Raw genomic sequence first — 26254 nt, 5'->3', positions numbered from 1 at the left:
TAATATTCTAAAATCATTCACAAAATTGTCACTAGCAGGGATGTTGAAATACAATGGCAACTTGATTAGAATGACCCTACATCATGTGGACAAGTACCAGTAACTATTGTTTTGTTATAAATTAAGCCATTTGTTTTCTCAATTCATTTGTTTCATATTTTTCATGTCGAGGCCTTTTATAGCCAACTATATAGAATCATATTCAAAACAGTGTGGTCCTGGCCATTGATTGACGACCTAAATTATCCCATTGACTGGGACAGATTAGGTGAACGTTTGTCTGTAACGACCATTGCTCACCTCTTGCTTATTATAGAATTTAAACTGTGGGGTCACCAAAGGTTCTTAACGCCTTTAATAATAAAATAATTCGAAAAATTATTCAGGAATAACCTTTATGTTTTGATTTATATTATTGATATAAATCAACACATCGTATTATTCCGGATTCGTTTTTCAAATTTTTTTATTTAGGTGTTCAGAACCTTTGGTGACCCCACAGATTCAGTGTCTTTAACAAGTACATAGTGAGCAGTGATTGTTACCGACAAACGTTCACCTAATCTGTCCCAGTCAATGGGATAATTTAGGTCGTCAATCAATGGCCAGGACCACACTGTTTTGAATATGATTCTAAATGGGTTTTATCATTGTTGAAGGCTGTCAGGTTGATTATAATTGTCTTCATTTGAACTTAGTGGATTGTTGTCTCATTGGCAATCAAACCACATTTCCTGATTATAATACAATGATATGCTTTTAACCCTTTCCTCCATTGACATTTTTTTTTGCATACTTGATTTGCATAGGATTTTTCAAAAAAATGCTAAAATTATGCTTTAAAGTATAAACAAATTGCGAAAAACAAATATTTCATCAAATAAATTCAAGTCAGATATTCTAATGAATATCCTTTTCATATTGGATACAAATTTTATTAAGTCTGAAGCAGACACTTTGTAGTCAAAGTATTTCAACTGAGGTACTACACAGGCGTCAAAAGGCGTCATTATGGAGTAAAGGGGGATGGCGTCAACAGGCGTCACTTTGGAGAAAAGGATTAATAATTTGTTTACTAACCTAGCTATTGATAAGCAAAAACATGTCCCTTCACAGTCCACTTGTACTCCTGAGTGGACCACACCATTCTTCTGAAACTGTTAAAAACATAAATATGTATTACTCTTACAAAGAATACAATAAATAAAGAGCTGCTGAACCAACGCCTCTAATGTTTTGTGCTGGTAGAGCTCCCTTAAGTGGATACCAGATGGTATGCAGGGTTGTCAGACAAAAAAAAATCAAATACCGCTACATTGACAACAACACTTAAGTAAACTGCATCTTTTATTGTCGACATGTTTCGACGATTAGATCGGCTTCATCAGAACAAAGTATACAAAATTAGAACCCATGAAGTACAAAAAAGTGGCATCATGTATGTGATGTTATAATTGTCCATTGTTGACAGTACAATACAATAATATACTCAATGATTGTCGTTTGTTCATGTTTGTCATATTTGTTTTCTTTCACTTTATTATAATAAATTAGCTGCCTTTCTCATTGTTTCTCATTTTGTCATGTTGAGGTTTTCCATAACTAATTAAACTGTACAGGTTTTGCTCCTAGTGGAAGGCTGTAAGGAGACCTACACCCAACATACAACCCAACCATTTGAACTTTGGTAGATAGTTAGTCTCATTGGCAATTGCATAGGGGTTTCAAACCGACTTCATTACTCAAGACTAGCATGAAACAGCTAAATTATTGTATAGGAATTGATAATTGTGTGCATTTAAAACATGTCATTATGAAAACTTCTTGTGGTTTATAATAATTTATTGAATGTTTCTTGCTTAATGTAAAGTGTGGTGTTGAATTAGTTTTTCTTTAACTTTATAATGTAAGGTTCAAAATAGAGGACAACAACAATTTTTAATGATTTTCAAATTATTTTCACAAAACACGTCCTATATGAATAACATTCTCTCTTTTCTGCTATAAAGTATGATAATCTAAATCTAAATTTTAAAATAATCATCATATGAAACAATTGTTTTTCTTACAACACAAAACTGATGAATAGAAAGTTACCTCTAAACCTAAATTGACAAAAGCCAGTCTCTCCTCACAGCTAGATAGAATATATGTTAATTCAGGTATCATATACACAGATCCTTTCATCTTTTTATTCTTAGGCCCCTCATATTCACCCAATAGCAGCTGAAACAGATAATATTACAAGATTTATTCAAGATTTCAAGATTTATTGATAATGCTCAGACACATAAATGTGTAACATGAGGTCAAAGTATAATACATAAACAATTGAATGACGAAATGAGCATGCAGTATTATCTAAACACATAGAAATACAATTGTAGATATTTTAGAATAAACAAGCAATTTTCTTAATAAAAAATGACAATCGTTTGTAGACTTCCATATTACATAGCCGGTGTTAAACCATGTGATATAGCGTTAAGTCACATGATATCTGATTAGGTAATTCTTAAAACAGTAATTGTTTGATATTGCCTACACATGAATCATAGGGTTGAGTATGGAAGAAGGGATTTGTTGTTGTTGCTATAAACATACATGTAAGTTACATGATTTAGACAAGAATTGAAAGTTAGAGCAGGAAAAACATCTTAATTAGCAACAGTTTATGTCTTAAAATTGATTGGGTAGGCTGCTTTTAGGTAGGTAAGTAAGTACATTAAACAGTTTAAATTTTCTTTTTGGCTTGTGTAGACGTAATCTGGGTATTTTTTATTTATTTCTCGTAAAATATTCTAATTTTTGCTGCTGGTGTATAAATTGAGTGCTTGATTATTTCTTAAAGAATTCTAGAGTAGTATGTACCCAATAAGCTTACTGTCTCTAAATTGAGTGACTGAAGTTTTTTCAGAGAAAGAATTCAAAGACCACAGACTACAGAGAATGTGTTATCAAATTTTTTATTTTGGCTTGTTCTACTGGATAACTTTTACCTTTTGTCACAGGAAAGACAAAAATCATCCTTGTTTGATAATAAACATGTTCTAAAATAACTGAAATGAGTCAAAATTTGACAAAAGTCTTCCTCGTTTAATATATTTATAGATTATCGATGGTCATCTCATCAAGATTGATTATCTCCCTTGAGCCAGTACGGCGAAAGTGAGAAAAGCAATCGAGTTGAGATGACCAATGATAATCTTTTCGTTATTTTACCTATGACGACAATGTCAGTTTCATTTTTCATATTATTTGACTCCGCTGAGATAAAATTATCAGTCTGCAAGATCAAAGGAAAATTTTGTAAAATAGCGATAAAAACATGTACCTTTCTTTTCTTTTGTTGCATTTCGTAATCACTCTCTTCAGATTCAGCTGAAATAAAAAAAAAAAAAAACCTAAATAACAGTTTAACCTAATAGAATAGAATGTCAACAGCTAACCTCTTTACATAATCTTAATTAACTCCAAAAACAGAGCAAATAATTAACTCTCATGAATAATGTAGTAAAGCACTTGCTTAAATATAACCCTGACATTTGAATGAAAATTGAACATGTTAGAAGAAAAATAGAGATTTAGAGACCTTTAATACAAAGAAAAAATTTGAAAGTTTCATAAGGTCATTATTGAAATCTTGAGGTCATTATTTGATATCAGAAGGTCGTTATTAATATCAGAAGGTCATTATTGATATCAGACGGTAAATATTAATATCAGAAGGTCATTATTGATATCAGAAGGTCACAATTAATATCAGAAGGTCGATATTGATATCAGAAGGTAAATATTGATATCAGAAGGTCATTATCAATATCAGAAGGTCATTATTGATATCTTAAGGTCAATATTGACATCTGCATTTCATTACTGAAATCATAAGGTCATTAGTGATATTATAAGGTCATTATTGACAGAAATAAAACTAACCATAAATCTTTGTGTATGGGCCATGTGTAAATGAGAATTCGTCCAGAGGATAGAGTCTGCCAGCTCTAAGATATAATTTAGATCCTACATCCTCTGCCAGTTCATCGTCAGTGCCGTCTGCTGTACAGGGCGTGGTCTCAATCATGTAATATTTAATGTCTACCTTCCTGTTCTTACTCTCCTCTAATCCCACTATCTGTTAAAAAAAACATTGGGTAAACATTTCTTACAAAGTGTATCAAATTAAAAAAAAAGAAAGAAAAAAAAGAAAAAAGATGATAAGTGTGGTTTGCTTTATTTTAAACATGACAAAATTTTGAAATCATATCTTTTTTTATGTGATAACTTTTTTCACCAACTTTTATTGCCTTTGACTTACCACATAGTGTGAAGACTGTTTGGGTACCCTGATGTAGAATCTACTCTTAGAAACTTCCTCCAGTGGGTGATTAGGGGTGATAACTCTACATAAGACTTACCACATAATGTGATGACTGTTTTGGTACCCTGATGTAGAATCTACTCTTAGAAACTTCCTCCAGTGGGTGATTAGGGGAGATAACTCTACATTAGACTTACCACATAATGTGGTGACTGTTTGGGTACCCTGATGTAGAATCTACTCTTAGAAACTTCCTTCAGTGGGTGATTAGGGGAGATAACTCTACATTAGACTTACTACATAGTGTGATGACTGTTTGGGTACCCTGATGTAGAATCTACTCTAAGAAACTTCGTCCAGTGGATGATTAGGGGAGATAACTCTACATTAGACTTACCACATAATGTGATGACTGTTTGGGTACCCTGATGTAAAATCTACTCTTAGAAACTTCCTCCAGTGGGTGATTAGGGGAGGTAATCAAAGGTAAATGTTTTTGACATGTTGTAGGTAAATACTGGACAGATTTTTCACATCTAATAAGGACTAGCTGTAATCTGGAATTAAAGATAAAATAGAATACTAAAACATTTGTTTTCATCATTCGTAAAAATAATCCTGTTATTTCTTATTAGGGACACATGTTAATTTGCATGAAATGTCAAACAAAGTATAACTATATGGCTCCTTGGTGTCAGACATTGACAAAAATCAAATGTTCTGTGTTTATTTGATATACTTTGGATTCATTATTATTTGTTGGATACATGTTCAACATATTACAAATGTTCTATAGCAATGTATGTCGACTTTAAAGAAAAACCTCAATATCAAATATCCAGGAAAATACAAGTTTATTCAATCAACGAAATTGGTACTCACAAAAATAAATGAATCCACAGTTACACAAATTTTTAAGCATCATCAAACTAGTGAATAATCTTCCAGAATGAATAAAAGAAAAGAGGAACGAGCAGAAAGGTAGATGAACAGACAAAGTGATTTCAATACACAATTTCACTCTCTCATTGAAGAATTTGGGTTTCAAACCTGATAAATTTATAATAGTCCTTGATAAAATAAAAATACAATTGACCTCTTGAATAAGAATCAATAATTTAATTTTGGATGTAACACGTCTTCTGATTGGGTGACTTTGTTTTGTTTATTAGCTCATTGACATAATTTAGTCATGTGACTGTGATGTCATAAATGGTTTAAAATGGAATTTAGTATTTAATTATAAGAAATAACTGTAAAAAAATTTCTGTCTATTCAAAATAATATAAACAAGAATGTGTCCCAAGTACACAGATGCCCCATCCGCACTATCATTTTCTATGTTCATGAAAATGGAATAAAGGAGTAGGTCCAGTAAGACCCCTTTTTGGCCCCAAAATATAGCAGTTTAAAAAAATTGTTAAAATGTAAACATTTAGTTATTTATTGGAAAGTAGAATGCTTCTGCTACATAAATTTTTTATTATACTTATCAGGTATTAGCATCATTCAGTCATGCTAAATTACTGAAATCTTCACAATTTTAGCATTTGAGTTAAATTTTAGATGGTTTCTGTCTTAAATGAAAGTGGACGCATTTGTGGTTATTCTTAATATTGAAATGTAAGTTGTATTTGTTGATAATTCATAACATATATAAAGGTTTAGGATGAACACGGATGCGGCCACTTTCATTTTTGACAAAAACATCTGAAAAGTGACATGTCTTTTGGCATATTTGATAGATTTATCATATTTAAGCTTGAATCGGAGCATTTGTAATGACTAAATTGGTTAAAATCTTTCACATAAACTAATTCAATCAACTGAAATAGACACTTAAGTGTTTAAAAAGTGTCCAAAATCTTTTGTCAGATGAACCTGAAATTTGAGGCAAAATCTTACCAGACCTACTTCTTTCTAATATTGCATTAAAATTAGAAAGATCAAATTATAGGGAGCATGTTTACTAAGTTTCAAGTTGATTGGACTTCAACTTCATCAAAAACTACTTAGACCAAATACTTTAACCTGAGGACGAACGGACGGATGGATGAATGGCTGGATGAATGAATGGCTGGATGAATGATTGGAATCACAGACCAGAAAACATGATGCCCATAAATGGGGCATGAAAATGTGGTGCACACTTTAAAATAACTTGCTTCGCCGGTACATAATACTTTACCGTAAGTTAATGATGAATTTTCCTAAGTTCTTCCATTCTCCACTGTTTAAGAATTCTTCTAGTTCCTGGACTTCTTGTACACCTAACAGAAAAAAATGTGAAAGAATAGAATACCAGTCTGATTTACCTGTGTCCTATCCAATATGTGTTTATGGAAATAAAATATATCTAAATAGAATTAATTGAATTTAAAATAAATAAAGGAAATTAGAAAGTCATCAAAATATGGCAAAATAAAAAGTATCACAGTTTTGCATTTGATATTATCTCTTAATCATAAACAAAATCTTCCACCAAAGTTTCGTAAAATTCTATGAAGTTGTGACATAAAATGTCTAAAAGAAACTTTAAAACAAGACTGTATCTAAATGTTGATTGCAAAAAAACTTTAATCAGTAAAATACAAGATTGATATTTTTCACACAGTAAAAGAAAAGAAATCCTTTACAAAAGTTTTCCACTTACCGGTAACAGTATACAATATTAAATATATTTCATCCAAATAACTAACCTTCTATGCCACACAAGGAGGCTAAGATAGATCCTCTTTGGGAGTCCATCATTACTCTGAGGTGTTCAAACTCTAATGTAGGACTGAGTACCGGTACATGTAAAGCTATTGGCAAGTCTTTCATCTCACCTGAAACAAGGATGATAATAAACAATGTAAGAACATGTGTCTCTCATATTTGTTTTTCGTATAATGTTTGTTATAAATAAGGACAATTGAATTGTTTCAATTTCTTTATTTCAGGGCCTATTATAGCCAGCTATATGGTATGAGGTTTTCTCAGTGTTGAAGGCTGTATGATTGCCTATAATTGCTGACATCCACTTCATTTTAACTTTGGTGGATAGTTGTCTCATTAGAAGTTATACCACATCTCCTTATCTTATCATATAACTACCAGGTAGACTCAGATTGATTGAAATAAGAATGAATGTGTATAAAACTAAACTGTACTTACATTGTCCAATGACGTATTTCTGAAATTCCTTCGACAGGTCCTGAAAAATAGGATTCTTTCATTAAATATTAAGGTATATAGCAATTATTTGGTATAGCAAAGAAATAAACAGCTTTGCTTCAAGCATGATATGCTTAATATGGCACATTTTACAATTGTTTCTTAATTCAAATTAAAAATTTAGAAGGCATCTAATCAGTTGGTAGTACAATGGCTCCATAGAAAATCAATCATGAGGATATCATCAGAGGTATTTAGGTCAGACATAATATAATTTTTTGATCTAGTTTGAAAATAGTGAGGCCAGACAAAATGTATATCAGAGGAAATATTCTTGCCTGAAAGTAGGTAATGAAAAATTTTCAAATGCAGTGATCAAAATTAAAAGATGCAATATATAATTTTTGCTCTTGATTTTTAAAAGTGAGATGTTTAGGCCAGACAAAATTTATGTTATTAGAAGAAATAATCTTGTTGGAAAGTAAATAATGAAACATAAATAGTGATCAAAATTAAAAGATGCAATATTATGTTTTGATTTTGTTTGTTAATAAATCAGAATTATGTGTTCCTAAGAAAAAAAAATGGAAAAAAATAGGAAATATGTACATACCTTCAATTTAGCATGTATCCTCACTTCAATTGTCTGCATTAGTAGCCTCTCTATGGATAAGTGATTACTCTGTTAACAAAACAAAGATATTGTCAAAATACATCTCAACTCTAAATGAACCATGTCAAAAAAATACTAATTATAAATTATCTCCTAGACTTTCATCACAAGTCAACCAGATTGCCTCAATTGGTTTGAAGAAGTTATAATTATTTTTTTTTTGATAGATTCAATAATTGTTGGTTGCTTATCATCAATTGTATTTAATTTGACAAAACGGACTCTAAACAACAGATATCAAGTGATGGTATAACATCATGACTGTCTAAATGGGCCATGTGGGCTAAAATTGATGTAAGAGGGATGAAAAAGTTTTCCCATAACAAAAATACTTTAAAGCTAATTTGCATACATCAAATATTTGTAAAAATGAACAAACAGCCAGAAATAACCAAATGTTTAAAAATAAAACTATCTTTCGGACCATCACACATTCATTTAAATGGCTTAACCATTATTATGTAAAACTCTAGCAATTGTCAAGATAAACAGCAATACAAGGACTGTTCTTTCAATTTATGATAGTATTGATGTTTTTTTTGTATAAAACACTCCTAATAACTTTTCTAAAATGTAACTTACTTTTATTGCCAGACCAACTCTATGGCTCTCCTCTACTGACATTACAGGACTGTGACTTACTTTTATTGCCAGACCAACTCTATGGCTCTCCTCTACTGACATTACAGGACTGTAACTTACTTTTATTGCCAGACCAACTCTATGGCTCTCCTCTATTGACATTACAGGGCTGTAACTTACTTTTATTGCCAGACCAACTCTATGGCTCTCCTCTACTGACATTACAGGGCTGTAACTTACTTTTATTGCCAGTCCAACTCTATGGCTCTCCTCTACTGACATTACAGGGCTGTGACTTACTTTTATTGCCAGACCAACTCTATGGCTCTCCTCTATTGACATTACAGGGCTGTAACTTACTTTTATTGCCAGACCAACTCTATGGCTCTCCTCTACTGACATTACAGGGCTGTAACTTACTTTTATTGCCAGACCAACTCTATGGCTCTCCTCTACTGACATTACAGGGCTGTAACTTACTTTTATTGCCAGACCAACTCTATGGCTCTCCTCTACTGACATTACAGGGCTGTAACTTACTTTTATTGCCAGTCCAACTCTATGGCTCTCCTCTACTGACATTACAGGACTGTAACTTACTTTTATTGCCAGACCAACTCTATGGCTCTCCTCTACTGACATTACAGGACTGTAACTTACTTTTATTGCCAGACCAACTCTATGGCTCTCCTCTATTGACATTACTGGGCTGTAACTTACTTTTATTGCCAGTCCAACTCTATGGCTCTCCTCTACTGACATTACTGGGCTGTAACTTACTTTTATTGCCAGTCCAACTCTATGGCTCTCCTCTACTGACATTACAGGACTGTAACTTACTTTTATTGCCAGACCAACTCTATGGCTCTCCTCTATTGACATTACTGGGCTGTAACTTACTTTTATTGCCAGACCAACTCTATGGCTCTCCTCTACTGACATTACAGGACTGTAACTTACTTTTATTGCCAGACCAACTCTATGGCTCTCCTCTATTGACATTACAGGGCTGTGACTTACTTTTATTGCCAGACCAACTCTATGGCTCTCCTCTACTGACATTACAGGGCTGTGACTTACTTTTATTGCCAGTCCAACTCTATGGCTCTCCTCTACTGACATTACTGGGCTGTAACTTACTTTTATTGCCAGACCAACTCTATGGCTCTCCTCTACTGACATTACAGGGCTGTGACTTACTTTTATTGCCAGACCAACTCTATGGCTCTCCTCTATTGATATTACAGGGCTGTGACTTACTTTTATTGCCAGACCAACTCTATGGCTCTCCTCTACTGACATTACAGGGCTGTAACTTACTTTTATTGCCAGACCAACTCTATGGCTCTCCTCTACTGACATTACAGGGCTGTGACTTACTTTTATTGCCAGACCAACTCTATGGCTCTCCTCTACTGACATTACAGGGCTGTGACTTACTTTTATTGCCAGTCCAACTCTATGGCTCTCCTCTACTGACATTACAGGACTGTAACTTACTTTTATTGCCAGACCAACTCTATGGCTCTCCTCTATTGACATTACTGGGCTGTAACTTACTTTTATTGCCAGTCCAACTCTATGGCTCTCCTCTACTGACATTACTGGGCTGTAACTTACTTTTATTGCCAGTCCAACTCTATGGCTCTCCTCTACTGACATTACAGGACTGTAACTTACTTTTATTGCCAGACCAACTCTATGGCTCTCCTCTATTGACATTACTGGGCTGTAACTTACTTTTATTGCCAGTCCAACTCTATGGCTCTCCTCTACTGACATTACTGGGCTGTAACTTACTTTTATTGCCAGACCAACTCTATGGCTCTCCTCTACTGACATTACAGGACTGTAACTTACTTTTATTGCCAGACCAACTCTATGGCTCTCCTCTATTGACATTACAGGGCTGTGACTTACTTTTATTGCCAGACCAACTCTATGGCTCTCCTCTACTGACATTACAGGGCTGTGACTTACTTTTATTGCCAGTCCAACTCTATGGCTCTCCTCTACTGACATTACTGGGCTGTAACTTACTTTTATTGCCAGACCAACTCTATGGCTCTCCTCTACTGACATTACAGGGCTGTGACTTACTTTTATTGCCAGACCAACTCTATGGCTCTCCTCTATTGATATTACAGGGCTGTGACTTACTTTTATTGCCAGACCAACTCTATGGCTCTCCTCTACTGACATTACAGGGCTGTAACTTACTTTTATTGCCAGACCAACTCTATGGCTCTCCTCTACTGACATTACAGGGCTGTAACTTACTTTTATTGCCAGTCCAACTCTATGGCTCTCCTCTACTGACATTACAGGGCTGTGACTTACTTTTATTGCCAGTCCAACTCTATGGCTCTCCTCTACTGACATTACAGGGCTGTGACTTACTTTTATTGCCAGACCAACCCTATGGCTCTCCTCTACTGACATTACAGGGCTGTGACTTACTTTTATTGCCAGACCAACTCTATGGCTCTCCTCTACTGACATTACAGGGCTGTGACTTACTTTTATTGCCAGACCAACTCTATGGCTCTCCTCTACTGACATTACAGGACTGTAACTTACTTTTATTGCCAGTCCAACTTTATGGCTCTCCTCTACTGACATTACTGGACTGTAACTTACTTTTATTGCCAGACCAACTCTATGGCTCTCCTCTACTGACATTACTGGACTGTAACTTACTTTTATTGCCAGACCAACTCTATGGCTCTCCTCTACTGACATTACAGGGCTGTAACTTACTTTTATTGCCAGACCAACTCTGTGGCTCTCCTCTACTGACATTACAGGACTGTAACTTACTTTTATTGCCAGACCAACTCTGTGGCTCTCCTCTACTGACATTACAGGACTGTAACTTACTTTTATTGCCAGACCAACTCTATGGCTCTCCTCTACTGACATTACAGGGCTGTGACTTACTTTTATTGCCAGACCAACTCTATGGCTCTCCTCTTCTGACATTACAGGGCTGTGACTTACTTTTATTGCCAGACCAACTCTATGGCTCTCCTCTACTGACATTACAGGGCTGTGACTTATCTGTAATGGCTTGCCTTCATCTTCCTCTGATACATGTACTTTGAGTTTATACACTAAAAAAAAACCCAACTTTCAGTAATATCTTGCCATGCTAAGATCATTAATTTTCACACTAAATTGTACTGTAAATTTGTACATAAATGGGTTCACTCGTTTATTTGGTCCGAGTACACAGTTATTTCGTAGTGCATTTCTTTTAGACAATAAATGAAAATTAAAAAAATCCCACCTGCGCTTTCTCAATAATATTTTTACAGTGTGTTGTACTACTTTTGGGACAAATTATATCAAAATTATAGAAAACTTCATCAGCTCTAACTCAAAATATGGACAATTTTATGTTAAGGGGGTCTTGAAATCTTTTGACAGCTTCCGAAGTGCTAATTTTTTACCTTTTTCAGCTGGACCTAATCACTACTTTACATTAATATTTATGACCCAAATTTTATTAGCGTCATTTCACCCCCCAACTTGCTATATGAGGCATAAAACATGGAGAAATAAATTTGGAAGGGGTATAACAAAAATTGGCAAGTAACACACTGTCCACACTAAGGACTATATTCGTGGACAACGAAAATCAAAGGACGATAACTGTGTACTCGGACCTAATAGGATAGAAAAAGTTGACCAATCTTTATAAAACTTGGTATGACTAAAGCTTAATATATTATAAGACTGCTTACAAAGTTTCATAGCAATAGGATATATATTATAGACAATATGATTAATTCTATATTCAACTTTGCGTGTTAAATTTAGACGTTAAAATTGAGAAATTTCAACTATCAACATTTGGGGCTTTTAAAATTTAAATATTGCAAAAGAAATTACATAAACCATGTTGCTACGGATAGCTGCTGTTTTTTTCGCTCTTGCGAAAATGTGATTTAACTGTGATTACTGCCCAAGTTAGAAATTGAAATTTGTCCGAAAGATTCGTAGTAAGTAATTCTGCATGTTACTAAATTAGTTTTGCTGAAAAATACGTTCAAAATACAAATTTGAGAGATAAAGGAAAACGGAACTTAGTTACTTTTATTTTGTAACCAAGACTTTAACGTCACTATAAGAAATCGGCATTGTTGGGGTATTGTTCTTCACTAACTACAAGATGGCGTCGTAACAACGTTATCAAAAACGATTGAAAATGGATCCAAATGATACAAAACTCTTATTAGAAGAAACTAGTAAAAACACGTTGGAGGCAAACATAGAACCAAAAACTTTGGAGGTTCTGAATAAGATTTTAAATACTTTGCTATCAATGAACAACAGAATAGCAAAAATCGAAACAGAGGTCGAAAAAATTGAAGATGTTAAACAACAGTTATCATCGGTTGTCCAACGTATGGATCAAGTAGAAAATAATATTGCCGATTTACAGCAACATAACAAAGAAATGGAAAACAGCTTTGAAGGCATGGGTCAAGTCGTTGAAAAAGCACTGGAAAAATGTGAACTATATAGAAATGATATTGAAAAGATTGAGGAAACCACAATGCAGGAAAAATCAATCATCAAGGAACTGCAGGAAACCGTCCTAGACTTGAAATGCCGTAGCATGAAAAACAATTTGGTATTCAACGGTCTAACGTATCATCCATCTGAGGACTGTGAGGCAAAGTTACAAAATTTCATTAATAGACAATTAGGAATCGAATACATGGTTACATTAGGAAATGTTCACAGATTCGGTAAATATGGTAGAAACGGAGCACGCCCAATTGTTGCAAGATTCGTTTATAGAAAGGAATTGGAACATGTGCTGAAACAAGCCTATCGTCTTAAAAATACAAACTTCGGTATCAACGAGCAATTCCCTCCGGAGATAGAGATAAGGCGCCGAAAACTGTATCCGATATTTAAAAAGGAAAAAAGTTTAGGGAAACAAGCGAGGCTTGTTCGCGACAAGCTATATATAAATGGTCAGTTGTTCAATCCCGAAAACATCAATATCAATCCAGCAAATAATGACAGAGAAATTATCAATCAACGAACTCCTAGTACGCCACAACATAGAGAAGCAGCAAACAGTCCACCCATACCACCACGATCAAAAAGAACCCGTACTGAATCGGATACTGCCGAAAAATCAAGATAGGACATTGGCAACGCTTTAGATAACAATACTGAGCGAATTGATAAACTTAAAAATAACTCATCTTAATGTGTGTGGTATAAAATCAAAATTACTGAACCCTGATTTTCACCAGCTTATTACAAAGTATGATATCTTAGTGTTTTCAGAAACTAAATTGGATAACTTTGATGTGCTGGAATTACCCAGAGAGTATGATTACTTTGCAAAAAATAGAAGGAAATTTAAAAACAAATCAGGAGGTATCCTTATTATTTTCAAAAAAAATCTCAAACAATATTTACAGTTTTTAAAGTCGGATTCTGAATTTGTTCAATGGATTGAAATTTCAAACCAAATATCCTCCCTTGATCAACATACTCTATTTGGTTGTACTTATGTTCCACCTGAGTTCTCAAAATATTCATCTGATGAATCATTCATTGAAATTGAAGAAGAATTGTTAATATTTTCTCAAGGTATCAAAAATATTGTGATTGTAGGGGATTTCAATGCTAGAACTTCTTCTTTGAAGGATTATGTTGATGATGATATAAATTTACAAGAAATACTACAAATTGAAGAAGATATCATTAATGATAATACTTCGAGTTATTCTATACTAAAAGAAAATAATATTTTACAAAGATTTAATAAAAATACAGGTCGTGTAAACAAATATGGAACAAAATTATAGGATTTTTGTAAAAGATGTAACCTATTTATAGCAAATGGTCGTCTTTTTTCAGACAATGGTATTGGCCATACAACATGTAAAGATGCTAGCATGGTAGACTATCTGTTACTTTCACCTAATAGTTTTAATATAACTACAGATTTTGAAATAATTGATTTTAACCCAATGTTTTCTGATGTTCATAATAGAGTCCATTTTACAATGAAAATAGATAACGATAATCATCAGAAAAACTTAACTTTTAATCAAAAGGTAGACCAACATGTTCGTTGGAGGTCAGATAAAACAAATGAATTTATTCAAGAAATAAATGATGATCCCAATAACTCATTGAATGAACTTAACATCATGTTGAATAAAATGAATGAAAACACACAGGTTAATGTTGATCAGATAAATAGTTTTATTGATAACCTTTGTAAATTCTTAGTAAATAGCGCCACTGACGCTTTTAGTGATAACAAAAATAATAGGTCTAAAAGGTCACCTAAATTAAATACAAAACCTTGGTTTAATAACGAGTGCAGAGAAAAAAGAAATGCATTTCATCGGGTTAAAAATACATATAAGCATAAAAAATCTGCTGAGATCAAACAACTTTTAAGCACTTCTGCTAAAGATTATAAGAAAACACTAAATCAAAATTTTGGTAAGTATCAAGAAAAATGTGCCGCTGAGCTTAGATCCCACTCGAAATCTGACACAAAAGCCTTTTGGAGGACTCTTAAAAAATATTCCGGTCAAACTAAACAGAACCCTCCAATTCCTATTGACACATTTTACGAATATTTTAAAAAATTGAATCAATATGAACCCGATGCAGCTGATGATGCTATTGATATTGATTTTAACTCTATTTGTGATGATGCTTTGTATGATTCAATTTTGAACGATGAGATTACGGAAGCTGAAATAACTGATGCAATAAAAAATTTAAAGAATAACAAATCACCAGGATTAGATAATATTTTAAATGAGTATATAAAACATTCAACTCCAGCATTGGTACATATTTACTGTAAAATATTTAACATTGTTTTAGAAACCGGAATAATCCCAGAGCACTGGACTATTGGTATAATACGACCAGTTTTTAAAAACAAAGGAGATACCATGGATCCTGATAACTTCAGAGCAATAACATTAATAAGCTGTTTAGGAAAAGTCTTTACATCAATAATTAATTCTAAGTTAACCTTTTTTGCAAATGAAATTTCCTTAATTTCATACAACCAAGCTGGATTTCGAAAAGGTCACTCTACAACCGATAATTTATTCGTATTGCATGCCTTAATATCACTCTATCAATCTTTTGGAAAAAAACTATTTTGTACGTTTGTTGATTTTCGAAAGGCATTCGACACTGTATGGAGAAGTGGTCTGTGGAAAAAACTACAGAACAGTGGTATAAAAGGGAAAATATTTACTGTTATTTTTAATATGTATAACAATATTAAATCATGTGTAAAATACAACAACCAACAGTCAGAATATTTTCCCTGTCTAACTGGTGTAAGACAGGGGGAAAATCTATCTCCCTTTCTCTTTTCTATTTTTTTAAATGACTTAGAAAAATTCTTTATTGATTTAGGTGGATGTCCCCTTGAGATAGTTAAAGAAAAATGTCAAAATGAGTTAAATTCAATTATGAAACTGTTTGCCATACTGTACGCTGATGATACCGTCATTCTGGCGGATTCAGCAGAAAGTATGCAAAATGCACAAAATATTTTCAGAACTACTGTGAATTATGGAAACTTGAAGTTAATGTTACAAAAACAAAAAGTATGGTATTTAGTAAAGGCAAAGTGCGAAGGAAATTTGAATTTAAATTACAAGGCAAAAATATAGAATTAGTCGATACCTACTCATGTCTTGGGCTCATATTTAAATCTAATGGTACTTTCAATGAGGCGAAGAAAAAATTGGTTAATCAAGCACAAAAAGCATTCTACAGCTTGTACAAAAGTATTAGAAATCAAGCCATCCCATTGGATCTACAGCTTAAAATGTTTGATGCCATGGTAGAGCCTATTCTTTTATATGGGTGTGAGATTTGGGGATACGAAAACCTGAAAATTTTAGAACAAATTCACTTAAATTTTTGTAAACGTATTCTAAGAGTAAGATCTTCAACGCCTAACTATATGTTATATGGAGAATTAGGCAGATTTCCATTAGAAATAAAAGTCAAAATAAGAATGACATCATTTTGGAGAAGGATAATGCATGGTGACAAATTAAGTAGTAATATGTATAGATTATTATTAAGTTTAATGCAAAATAGCGGTCAATCATTCAAATGGCTGAACTTTATAGAATCAATATTTAATGATACAGGACTAGGATATGTGTTTGTCAATCAAGATAGTGCTGTCTACAAACATCTGATAAAACAGGTTTTACAAGACCAATATATACAAAAATGGCATCAAGATGTCCAATTATCTTCCCGAGGTGTATTTTATTCTAGTTATAAAGTTCCGGGATACGGGTTTCAAACGAATCTGTCATGTGACTTATATCACCACGTGACAAAAAACTGTTTTGGATTTGAAAATTATTTAATAAAAATACCGGAAAATGCAAGAATCTGGATGACAAAATTAAGAAAGTCTAATATAAAAATTCCCATTGAAACTGGGCGTTGGCACAATATTCCGGCGGAGGACAGAAAATGTCACATATGTAAAGAAAGTGTAGGAGACGAATTTCACTATCTTTTTATATGCAAGTCTCCTCAACTGGTTACTTTTAGAGAACAACATATCCCTAGTTATTATACGAAGCATCCAAGTAAACAGAAATTATCTGTAATGTTATCTTACTGTAATGTCAATTTATATAGACAGGTGGCATCTTTTATCAAAAAGCTGAATAACCTATTGTGATATGTATATTAATTTGTCTTATTTTTTTATTTTTTTTATTGTTGTTTTTTTTTTTTTTTTTTAAATTATATTGTTTTTTATTTTGTTTTTTTTAATGTTACCTTTGTATTATAAATCATGTTTACCATTGTATATATGTACCTCATGTTACACATTTATGTGTCTGAGCGTTGCTTTACAATAAAATCTTGAAATCTTGGTTTATAAGAAAGAAAAAAAAGAAAAAAAATGCCTTAATATATAATATATCATGTATTTAAAGCAATAGAGTACTCATTTGATATATCAGACTTAGCATAATTATTCAAAAGTCAAATTTATATGAGCCTGTGCCTAAAAATGGAGGTTTTCCAATGAAGGGGGGCCTTACATGAAGATGTAATATTTTCCAGCAATTTTAAATTTGTGAAGCTTTTTGATTATAAATAATCCTTACATATGTATTTAATGTACTTTAAATGGAAAGAAAACTTACAAATAACATATCATATTAGTTTAAAAGGGTCTTAGGCCAAGTAAGACTAAAAATAATTTAGGGTCAATTTAGGCCGTAGCACATATTTACATTTAAAAATGCATATTGAAGCTAAAGGAAATAAAAAATTGTGTCTTTTCTATCATTTCTATACTCAGGTGACATGATACAATAAATCTGAGCACAAAAAGGCTCTTACATTCAACTTTTTTAGCAGACAGTATGGTCTGATACAAAGATTTTTCACTTTTTAGTGAAAAACTTGCATGCAATTTTAGTCTCAACAGGCTTATATTTGAACCACATGCTATCCTACAGAAGTAAAGAAAGATATTATGTGAAATGAAACAGGTACAAAAGACATTGTTAAGTACTTTTTATACAAATTTAGTGAGGTCTTTATTATGGACTTCAACTTTTATGTGCCATGCTCCTCACATTTAACTTGATCCAAACAGGGCGTTCGACGAGGGTCATTTATACAACACATTTTGCTCATATTGTCTGATATAATCTTCTTTTCTGTAGATTCAGAGTTCACAAATGAGTAATAAAACTGGATTAAAGCATAGAAACATGAAAACATGTCAGATAGAAATTCAGAATGCCAATTATGCATCAAAATTGAAAAAGCTATGAAATGCTTATTTTGACCATATAATGCCAAAATTGGTCATTTTTGCAGAAATTCTATCAAATAAGTTTTAATCCTTTAGTTTTATGCTATTTGACAAATTGACACCATCAAATCTTTCAGGGAAGTTGCCAAAGTACAGATTCTATATTTCCTGATTTCACCTCTTAGGTCCGAGTACACAGTTATTTCGTAGTGCATTTCTTTTAGACAATAAATGAAAATTAAAAAAATCCCATCTGCGCTTTCTCAATAATATTTTTACAGTGTGTTGTACTACTTTTGGGACAAATAATATCAAAATTATAGAAAACTTAATAAGCTCTAACTCAAAATATGGACAATTTTATGTTAAGGGGGTCTTGAAATCTTTTGACAGCTTCCGAAGTGCTAATTTTTTACCTTTTTCAGCTGGACCTAATCACTACTTTACATTAATATTTATGACCCAAATTTTTTTACAGTGTCATTTCACCCCCCAACTTGCTATATGAGGCATAAAACATGGAGAAATAAATTTGGAAGGGGTATAACAAAAATTGGCAAGTAACACACTGTCCACACTAAGGACTATATTCGTGGACAACGAAAATCAAAGGACGATAACTGTGTACTCAAACCAACTATCCATAAAAAGTTTAAGCAATGATTTTTTTTTACTGGGGTTCAGATAAATCTTTTAATGAAACATTTTTGCTTAATATCAAACAATCAGTTTTAAATATTGCATTAGTTCCTAAATTTGCAGTTGTAACTTCCAATAATCTACAATAAATGCATGAACAACCAGGTGCTCCGCAGGGCACAGCTTTATACGACCGCAGAGGTCGAACCCTGAACAGTTGGGGCAAGTATGGACAAAACATTCAAGCGTGATACAGCTCTGAATTTGGATTGTGATCAAATTTTTGACATTACATGTTTTTTTTTACACAAAACAAATGTCAAGATTTTACAAATCAATTAAAGATTTCTTCTTCAAACTTTTTAAATCTAAAATTAAATAGTTGACACAGCATAGGTTTCTGACACTGAATGAATGTGGTCTAATGAACTTAAAATATTTTTTTTGCCTTTGAGCAATTCACTATGCTGTTGAATATTAATCCTCTCAAAAAAATGTTTGAAGAAATTTTCTTTTTATTTATGAAATCTGAAATGAGAAAAATTTAAACCCCCCCTTTTTTTTCACATCCCCGTTTCCCTTTTTCCAAAACTGATATCAATTCAAATTTCTAATGGAGTTTGCAACAATAACTACTCTTTTAAATACATCATAAAATATTAAAATGTAAAATAAAGTGCTTGTTATCACTGAATGGTAAAGATTGGTTGGTAGTAAAAGTGAATATACATTGTTTATTGTATAAAACAATAAAAAAAACTTCATCAGCAACATTTTATATTGGCAAATTTCCAATGAAGTTATTTACATAAAGTTATTGGCAAATAAAAATAGAAAATGACATCATAGTCATGTCTGGCAAATGTCCAACATACATTATCTAAAAACATTTTAGATAAGATAAGGAAAAAAAGCTTCATCAGCAACATTTTATATTGGCAAATTTCCAATGAAGTTATTTACATAAAGTTATTGGCAAATAAAAATAGAAAATGACATCATAGTCATGTCTGGCAAATTTCCAACATATATTATCAACTTCTATTCTATACAAAGAAAGATAACTCCAATTGAAAATTAATTGCTATTGCACAATATTGTGCAATTAGATATTTCTTGCTATTGTGCAATACTGTGCAATTGAAAATTTCTTGCTATTGCACAATACTTGATATGGAATCCTGATTTGGACCAACTTGAAAACTGGGCCCATAATCAAAAATCAAAGTACATATTTAGATAAAGCATATCAATAAGCCCAAGAATTTATTTTTTGTTAAAATCAAACTTAGTTTAATTTTGGACCCTTTGGACCTTAATGTAGACCATTTGAAAACTGGACCAAAAATTAAGATTCTACATACACAGTTAGATTTGGCATATCAAAGAACCCATTTATTCAATTTTTGATGAACAAAGTTTAATTTTGGACCCCCATTTGGACCAACTTGAAAACTAGGCCAATAATTAAAAATCTAAGTACATTTCTAAATTCAGCATATCAAACAACCCCCAGGATTCAATTTTTGTTAAAATCAAACTAAGTTTAATTTTGGACCCTTTGGACCTTAATGTAGACCAATTTGAAAACGGGACCAAAAATTAAGAATCTGCATACACAGTTAGATTCGGCATACCAAAGAACCCCAATTATTCAATTTTTGATGAAATCAAACAAAGTTTAATTTGGACCCTTTGGGCCCTTTATTCCTAAACTGTTGGGACCAAAACTCCCAAAATCAATACCAACCTTCCTTTTATGGTCATAAACCTTGTGTTTAAATTTCATAGATTTCTATTTACTTAAACTAAAGTTATTGTGCGAAAACCAAAAATAATGCTTATTTGGGCCCTTTTTTTGCCCCTAATTCCTAAACTGTTAGAACCAAAACTCCCAAAATCAATCCCAACCTTTGTTTTGTGGTCATAAACCTTGTGTCAAAATTTCATAGATTTCTATTAACTTAAACTAAAGTTATAGTGCGAAAACCAAGAAAATGCTTATTTGGGCCCTTTTTGGCCCCTTATTCCTAAAATGTTGGGACCTAAACTCCCAAAATCAATCCCAACCTTCCTTTTGTGGTCATAAACCTTATGTTAAAATTTCATAGATTTCTATTCACTTTTACTAAAGTTAGAGTGCGAAAACTAAAAGTATTCGGACGACGACGACGACGACGACGCCAACGTGATAGCAATATACGACGAAAATTTTTTCAAATTTTGCGGTCGTATAAAAATAGTCAAATTAAAGCACTTTCATCAATGGTTTAAATAAACAAATGTCCACAGTTCTTCGGATACCCCACTCACACTATCATTTTCTATGTTCAGTAGATCATAAATTTGGGGTAAAACTCTAATAATGTGTTAAAATAAAAAGATCACACCAAAGAGAACATGTGTATTAAGTTTTAAATTGATTGGACTTCAATTTCATCAAAAACTACTTTGACCAAAAACTTTAACCTGAAGCAGGAAAAACAGACGGACTAACAGACACACAGACAGAAAAACATAATGCCACTAGGTGGGGCATAAAATGCACTTTTAATTTCTGTATATATCTTACCAACTGGATCCTGTTTGTCCTTCTTGGTCTGGTCCCTCCAGTATGAGACTACAAGACAACGGCCGACAGTGTACTCGTCTATTCTAATATTGTCCCCCATTCTCTCTCGTATCAGACGTAATGTCTGACTGTTTAATACCTCTAGCTGTAGTGACTGACAAAAGGAATCTGTTTGTGTTAAGGGAATTTATATTTTTATGTCAGCTACCTATGCTTTGGACTGTGAATGGAACTTAGGGTTCATTTCTAGTCCAACACGAAACCACAACTGGATTCAGGCCAGTAACTAGAAGCTCTAAAGTGCTCACCTGGTTCTTCAACAATGACGGTTTTGTGAAAAAAAATTGTTATGAAAGGGAAGTAACTCAAGAGTTAGTTGACAATTTCAGTCATATTTGTAGATCTTGTCCTACTGATCATTTTTTTGTTTTTTAAAGTTTCTACCAACATCTGACATGTTTGAATCTACTATACTATTGAAGATAATAGACAAAAACTAGAAATTTCAAGGCCTACATTGACCTTTTGAAATCACACATTTTTTTCTTCTAATTCATTATTCTCAATTTCTGTTTTGTGTGATGGTTTTAATACTTTTGATTTTTGTTTATCTCTAATATTTAAAAGAACCTATCTTCATCATCCTGAGGGTGTTTCAAAGCAGATATAAGGATACGTAAAACTTTATATAGGTCATGCAAAGGTCTGTTGTTGTCCACCAATCGTGACTGAGCTAACTGATGTATATAATTGACTTGTAACGAATGCACCAAAGACTTTCCATCTGTAAAAATACGAATTGTCAATTAAAATACTGTTTTCTTTTTTAGGAGGTCAAATCTGTACAACTATGTTGTCTTTCTGTATAAGTTGTATTGGATAATATTAAGAAATAATGTTGCATCATGGGGGATTCCTGAATGTAATTCTTTATACTTTGTTTATTTGAAAACAAATTCTGTCAGCAAAGATGCTAAGTCTGTACAATGAATGTATTATTGATTGACTGTTGATTGCGTTATGCAGGTTAAATATGCATAAAGAACATTCATCAAATTTCTGAAATGTCATCTTAGTGCGTTTAAAAAAGTCTGAATTATCTCCCCTTACCTCCAGTGTCTGGGTCCTCCACTAAAATGTTAATGTCCAGCAGCCTCCAAGGAATTGTGGGACTGTCCCCCATCAATGTTAAGATCACCTGTAATATCAAAAATATTCTTTACACATGAATGGTCTATTGTGTAACAGCTGTTTCACACTTTTTAATCTTGAGATTTTCAAAGCTGACTAAATAAATGTTGGTTTTTTTTTTCATTGTGGAAGGCAGTATAATGGCTTAAATCTTTGTCATTTGAACTCTGGTGTTTAGCTGTCTTATTGGCAATCATTCACATTATTTTTATATTAACTTGTGACTGAAATATCAGACTAAAGATTGAAACTCTTGAACTGATAAAATCTACATAACTTTTGTGTTGGTAAAATTACAAATTATAACCCAACTTTCTTTTAAGATGTGGAAATCTTGTTTTGAATACATTTTTTTTTAGTTTCAATAGGACCATCTGTTAATGTGTATAATCAACTTAATAGAGAACTGCCTTGTATGTAATGTAATTTCAATATTGGTCTTACCTCAAATTCATGTTCAACATGAAACTTTACTCTACCATTTTCTGCAATAAAATAATTATAAAACATTATTATATGAACGGTATAAGAAAGAAAGGTAAAGATCAATAATAGATACATTTCAAAATCAATAAGATGTATATTCTTCAATTTGAACTGTATATCTGTGTTAATATCTGGTACCACTAAGTCTCTTGTCGTAGGAAAAAACTTCTGATGATACCAGTCTGTTCTATATAACTTTGGACAGAGTCTGGCACCCTACATATCTATTCTAAGTTTCGCATGCAAGTACGAAGTTCTGATGATACCAGTCAACACTAAACCTATATGATCTTGAACAGTAACTGGTACCATACATACCTATTCTAAGTTTCCTCATCTGAGGAGGAAGTTCTGATGATACCAGTCTGTACTGTATAACCTTGGTCAGTGTCTGCAGTGTCTGTCTTTTCTCTGTTGGAGTAATGGCATCTGGAGGTACAATCTTTTCCTAAAATGTTGAACAAGTTTTATTATACATGTATATGTATTCAATAGTCTTAATTCTTCTTAAATTTTGGGGCACTCAATTATTTAGCAGCTAATAGTTTAAACTAAATAGTTCCTACATGTATGTCTGGACATTGGGGTTCGTCTACAAAACAATATGACAGTATTTAATTCCAGCACCTTGGAATCTTTGGCAATCCTCAGGTAGTGTTCTACATCCATATCTGTCCAGCTGTTTGGGAGGAATTGATCTTACAATGGACAGACAGGTGGACAGACGGACTATATATAAACCCCTCCCCCTCTTTGTAGAAATTACAACAAAAGATACATACCCTAATACAAGTAGGCAGTCTGGGATATGTGCCCAACGTTAATACATCTATTGCACATGGTAAGGAAAAGTTTGGTAATCTGAAATTATAATCAATGATATTTGCCTGTATTATTAAAATATACTAGAACATACCCATGAAATCAAGGGTCGTTGACTGAATTAAAGTATCAAATTATGCATCATAGTTTACTTTTACAAATTGTGTCTTTTACCACATGTCGGCTAACAAATTGGACCTCATTATTTTAGTATTATAGATGTAAAACTATATATTGGTCAAATTTTATTATTTCTACTTTAAAAAAAAATCTTGGTATATAGTAGATAATATTTTATAGATATGACTAAGACTGTGGCTACATGAAATCATGGGAGAATGTATTTATACAAACCTAGCATTAACTAAAGTCTCCCTGGACATTTTGGCTAAGGTATCTGCTGTATCTATATATAACATGGACTGTTGTTCAAGGAAATTACAGATCTCCTGCACAAAAAAAAGATTAACAATAACAAATGAACCGATACATGTTAACCTCTTTTTTAAAAAGGTTTTATTAATTTCCATTTTGATCTCCTGTGTTGTTCAAAATTCAAACTAGTTTAAATATATTTTATTTACTCAAAGTAAAATGGATTGAACACAAGGAAACCATACTTATGAAGTCCACTCTGAATAACAATAAATTACACAAATAAAATAAAGTTGCAATTCCAATTGTAAAATCAATCACGTGTAGCCCAAGTTTTATTGGAATTGGAACAACGGCTTTGTCTCCATACCGAAAAAAAATTCACATAAGAATCTTAAAGATATTACTTACTGTGCATTTATCTACTTTATTAGAAGTACTGGCCCATTTCACTAGTGCCAACAGTCTGATAAACAGCTGACGAGTCCGACTGGCAAACTGTACGATTTCTATTTTTCTGAAGAAAAAAAAATCTTTTATTAAACTATTTATTCTTTCAACAATTGGCTCACTCAATAAGTTTTAAAAACATTCACATGCTGTTTATGAGTCAATTACATTTTTGCTAAATATTGACATTTTCTAGGAACATAATGTGCCTAAATAGTATTAGTTCCTGAAAGATGCAGTATTAACTAAAGGATCACTTAAAAATCCTGTTTGAGGAAATATTTAAATATTGAATTAAAAAAAATCCTTAAAATTGATGTTAAGGTGGTACCCAACACTTTCACTAAAATTAATTTGGCTCGTTTCATTTTCTTGAAATTTTGACAAAGTATTTACTTTGACCCTTTGACAAAAATACAAAACTTTGAACAAATTTGAACCAACTGTTTAATCAGAAAAATTACACAGGTTATATAGCAGTTTGACAAACACTTATTTTGATCACTGAGAAGCTTAATATTCCCTTCACAACACAACGTAATTAAAACGTTTAGCTGACTTTACAGAGTTATCTCCCTGTAGTGTTAGGTACCACCTTAATACAAATGTGTAAAGAAGGAAGCACTTATTTCTTTTACCTTGTCCTTTTTATGAGTATGGGTAAATTATTAAAATATAAGGAATATAATACATGTATAGCCTCTTTATTTTGTTTATATTGTAATTGTAAAATAAAGATGTATAATTATGTTAATATTAAATAAAACTTATAAAACATATTGTCTTATATAAACTTTGATTACACTGAAACGTTTCCATACATTATTGTTGAACATTCATGATTACTTGGATTTCAAGTAATCTGATTGGTAGATTTAAAGTTTTAGCGCTGAGTTTTGAGTTTCTTTGTTTAGAGTTAGAAGGACTAATGGAGTCGAAATGGACAGATGTTTATGTCCAGTTGCTTTGAAGTTATTGAGAATTTGTATGGAGTAGTCATGATTGTATTGTATTGACAGACTTGAAATTTGACAATTTGTAAGCTGTCATATAAATATCACTGTGTGATATACCAGTATGTACATTTGAATTGGTTTGTGCCACAGCAGTAACAACCTTGCTCCACAAGTTGGGTGTTTTACATTACTGATTAATAAATATCCTGAA

General features: G+C 32.5%; 1 protein-coding gene across 3 annotated transcripts in view; it reads right to left on the bottom strand.

The window, feature by feature from the left end:
• LOC143049663 (mediator of RNA polymerase II transcription subunit 14-like) overlaps window positions 1-26254 on the bottom strand; it is a 58495-nt gene that overhangs the window by 24639 nt on the left and 7602 nt on the right. For all 3 annotated transcript variants that reach the window (XM_076223305.1, XM_076223303.1, XM_076223304.1), the window contains 18 exons: window positions 25049-25154; window positions 24617-24711; window positions 24223-24301; window positions 23759-23888; window positions 23399-23439; window positions 22874-22961; window positions 22440-22547; window positions 21764-21931; window positions 11730-11842; window positions 8088-8156; window positions 7475-7514; window positions 7018-7146; window positions 6507-6588; window positions 4716-4875; window positions 3937-4132; window positions 3335-3381; window positions 2098-2226; window positions 1081-1157 (listed from right to left, as the gene is read on the bottom strand). In XM_076223305.1, the coding sequence (XP_076079420.1) occupies window positions 1081-1157; window positions 2098-2226; window positions 3335-3381; window positions 3937-4132; window positions 4716-4875; window positions 6507-6588; window positions 7018-7146; window positions 7475-7514; window positions 8088-8156; window positions 11730-11842; window positions 21764-21931; window positions 22440-22547; window positions 22874-22961; window positions 23399-23439; window positions 23759-23888; window positions 24223-24301; window positions 24617-24711; window positions 25049-25154 (1857 nt within the window). The remainder of the gene's footprint in view (window positions 1-1080; window positions 1158-2097; window positions 2227-3334; window positions 3382-3936; window positions 4133-4715; window positions 4876-6506; window positions 6589-7017; window positions 7147-7474; window positions 7515-8087; window positions 8157-11729; window positions 11843-21763; window positions 21932-22439; window positions 22548-22873; window positions 22962-23398; window positions 23440-23758; window positions 23889-24222; window positions 24302-24616; window positions 24712-25048; window positions 25155-26254) is intronic.

The sequence above is a fragment of the Mytilus galloprovincialis genome, chromosome 10 (genome assembly GCF_965363235.1).
Source record: "Mytilus galloprovincialis chromosome 10, xbMytGall1.hap1.1, whole genome shotgun sequence".
In the NCBI taxonomy this organism is placed as follows: Eukaryota; Metazoa; Mollusca; class Bivalvia; order Mytilida; family Mytilidae; genus Mytilus; species Mytilus galloprovincialis.
This window is presented reverse-complemented; position numbering and strand designations above follow the sequence as displayed.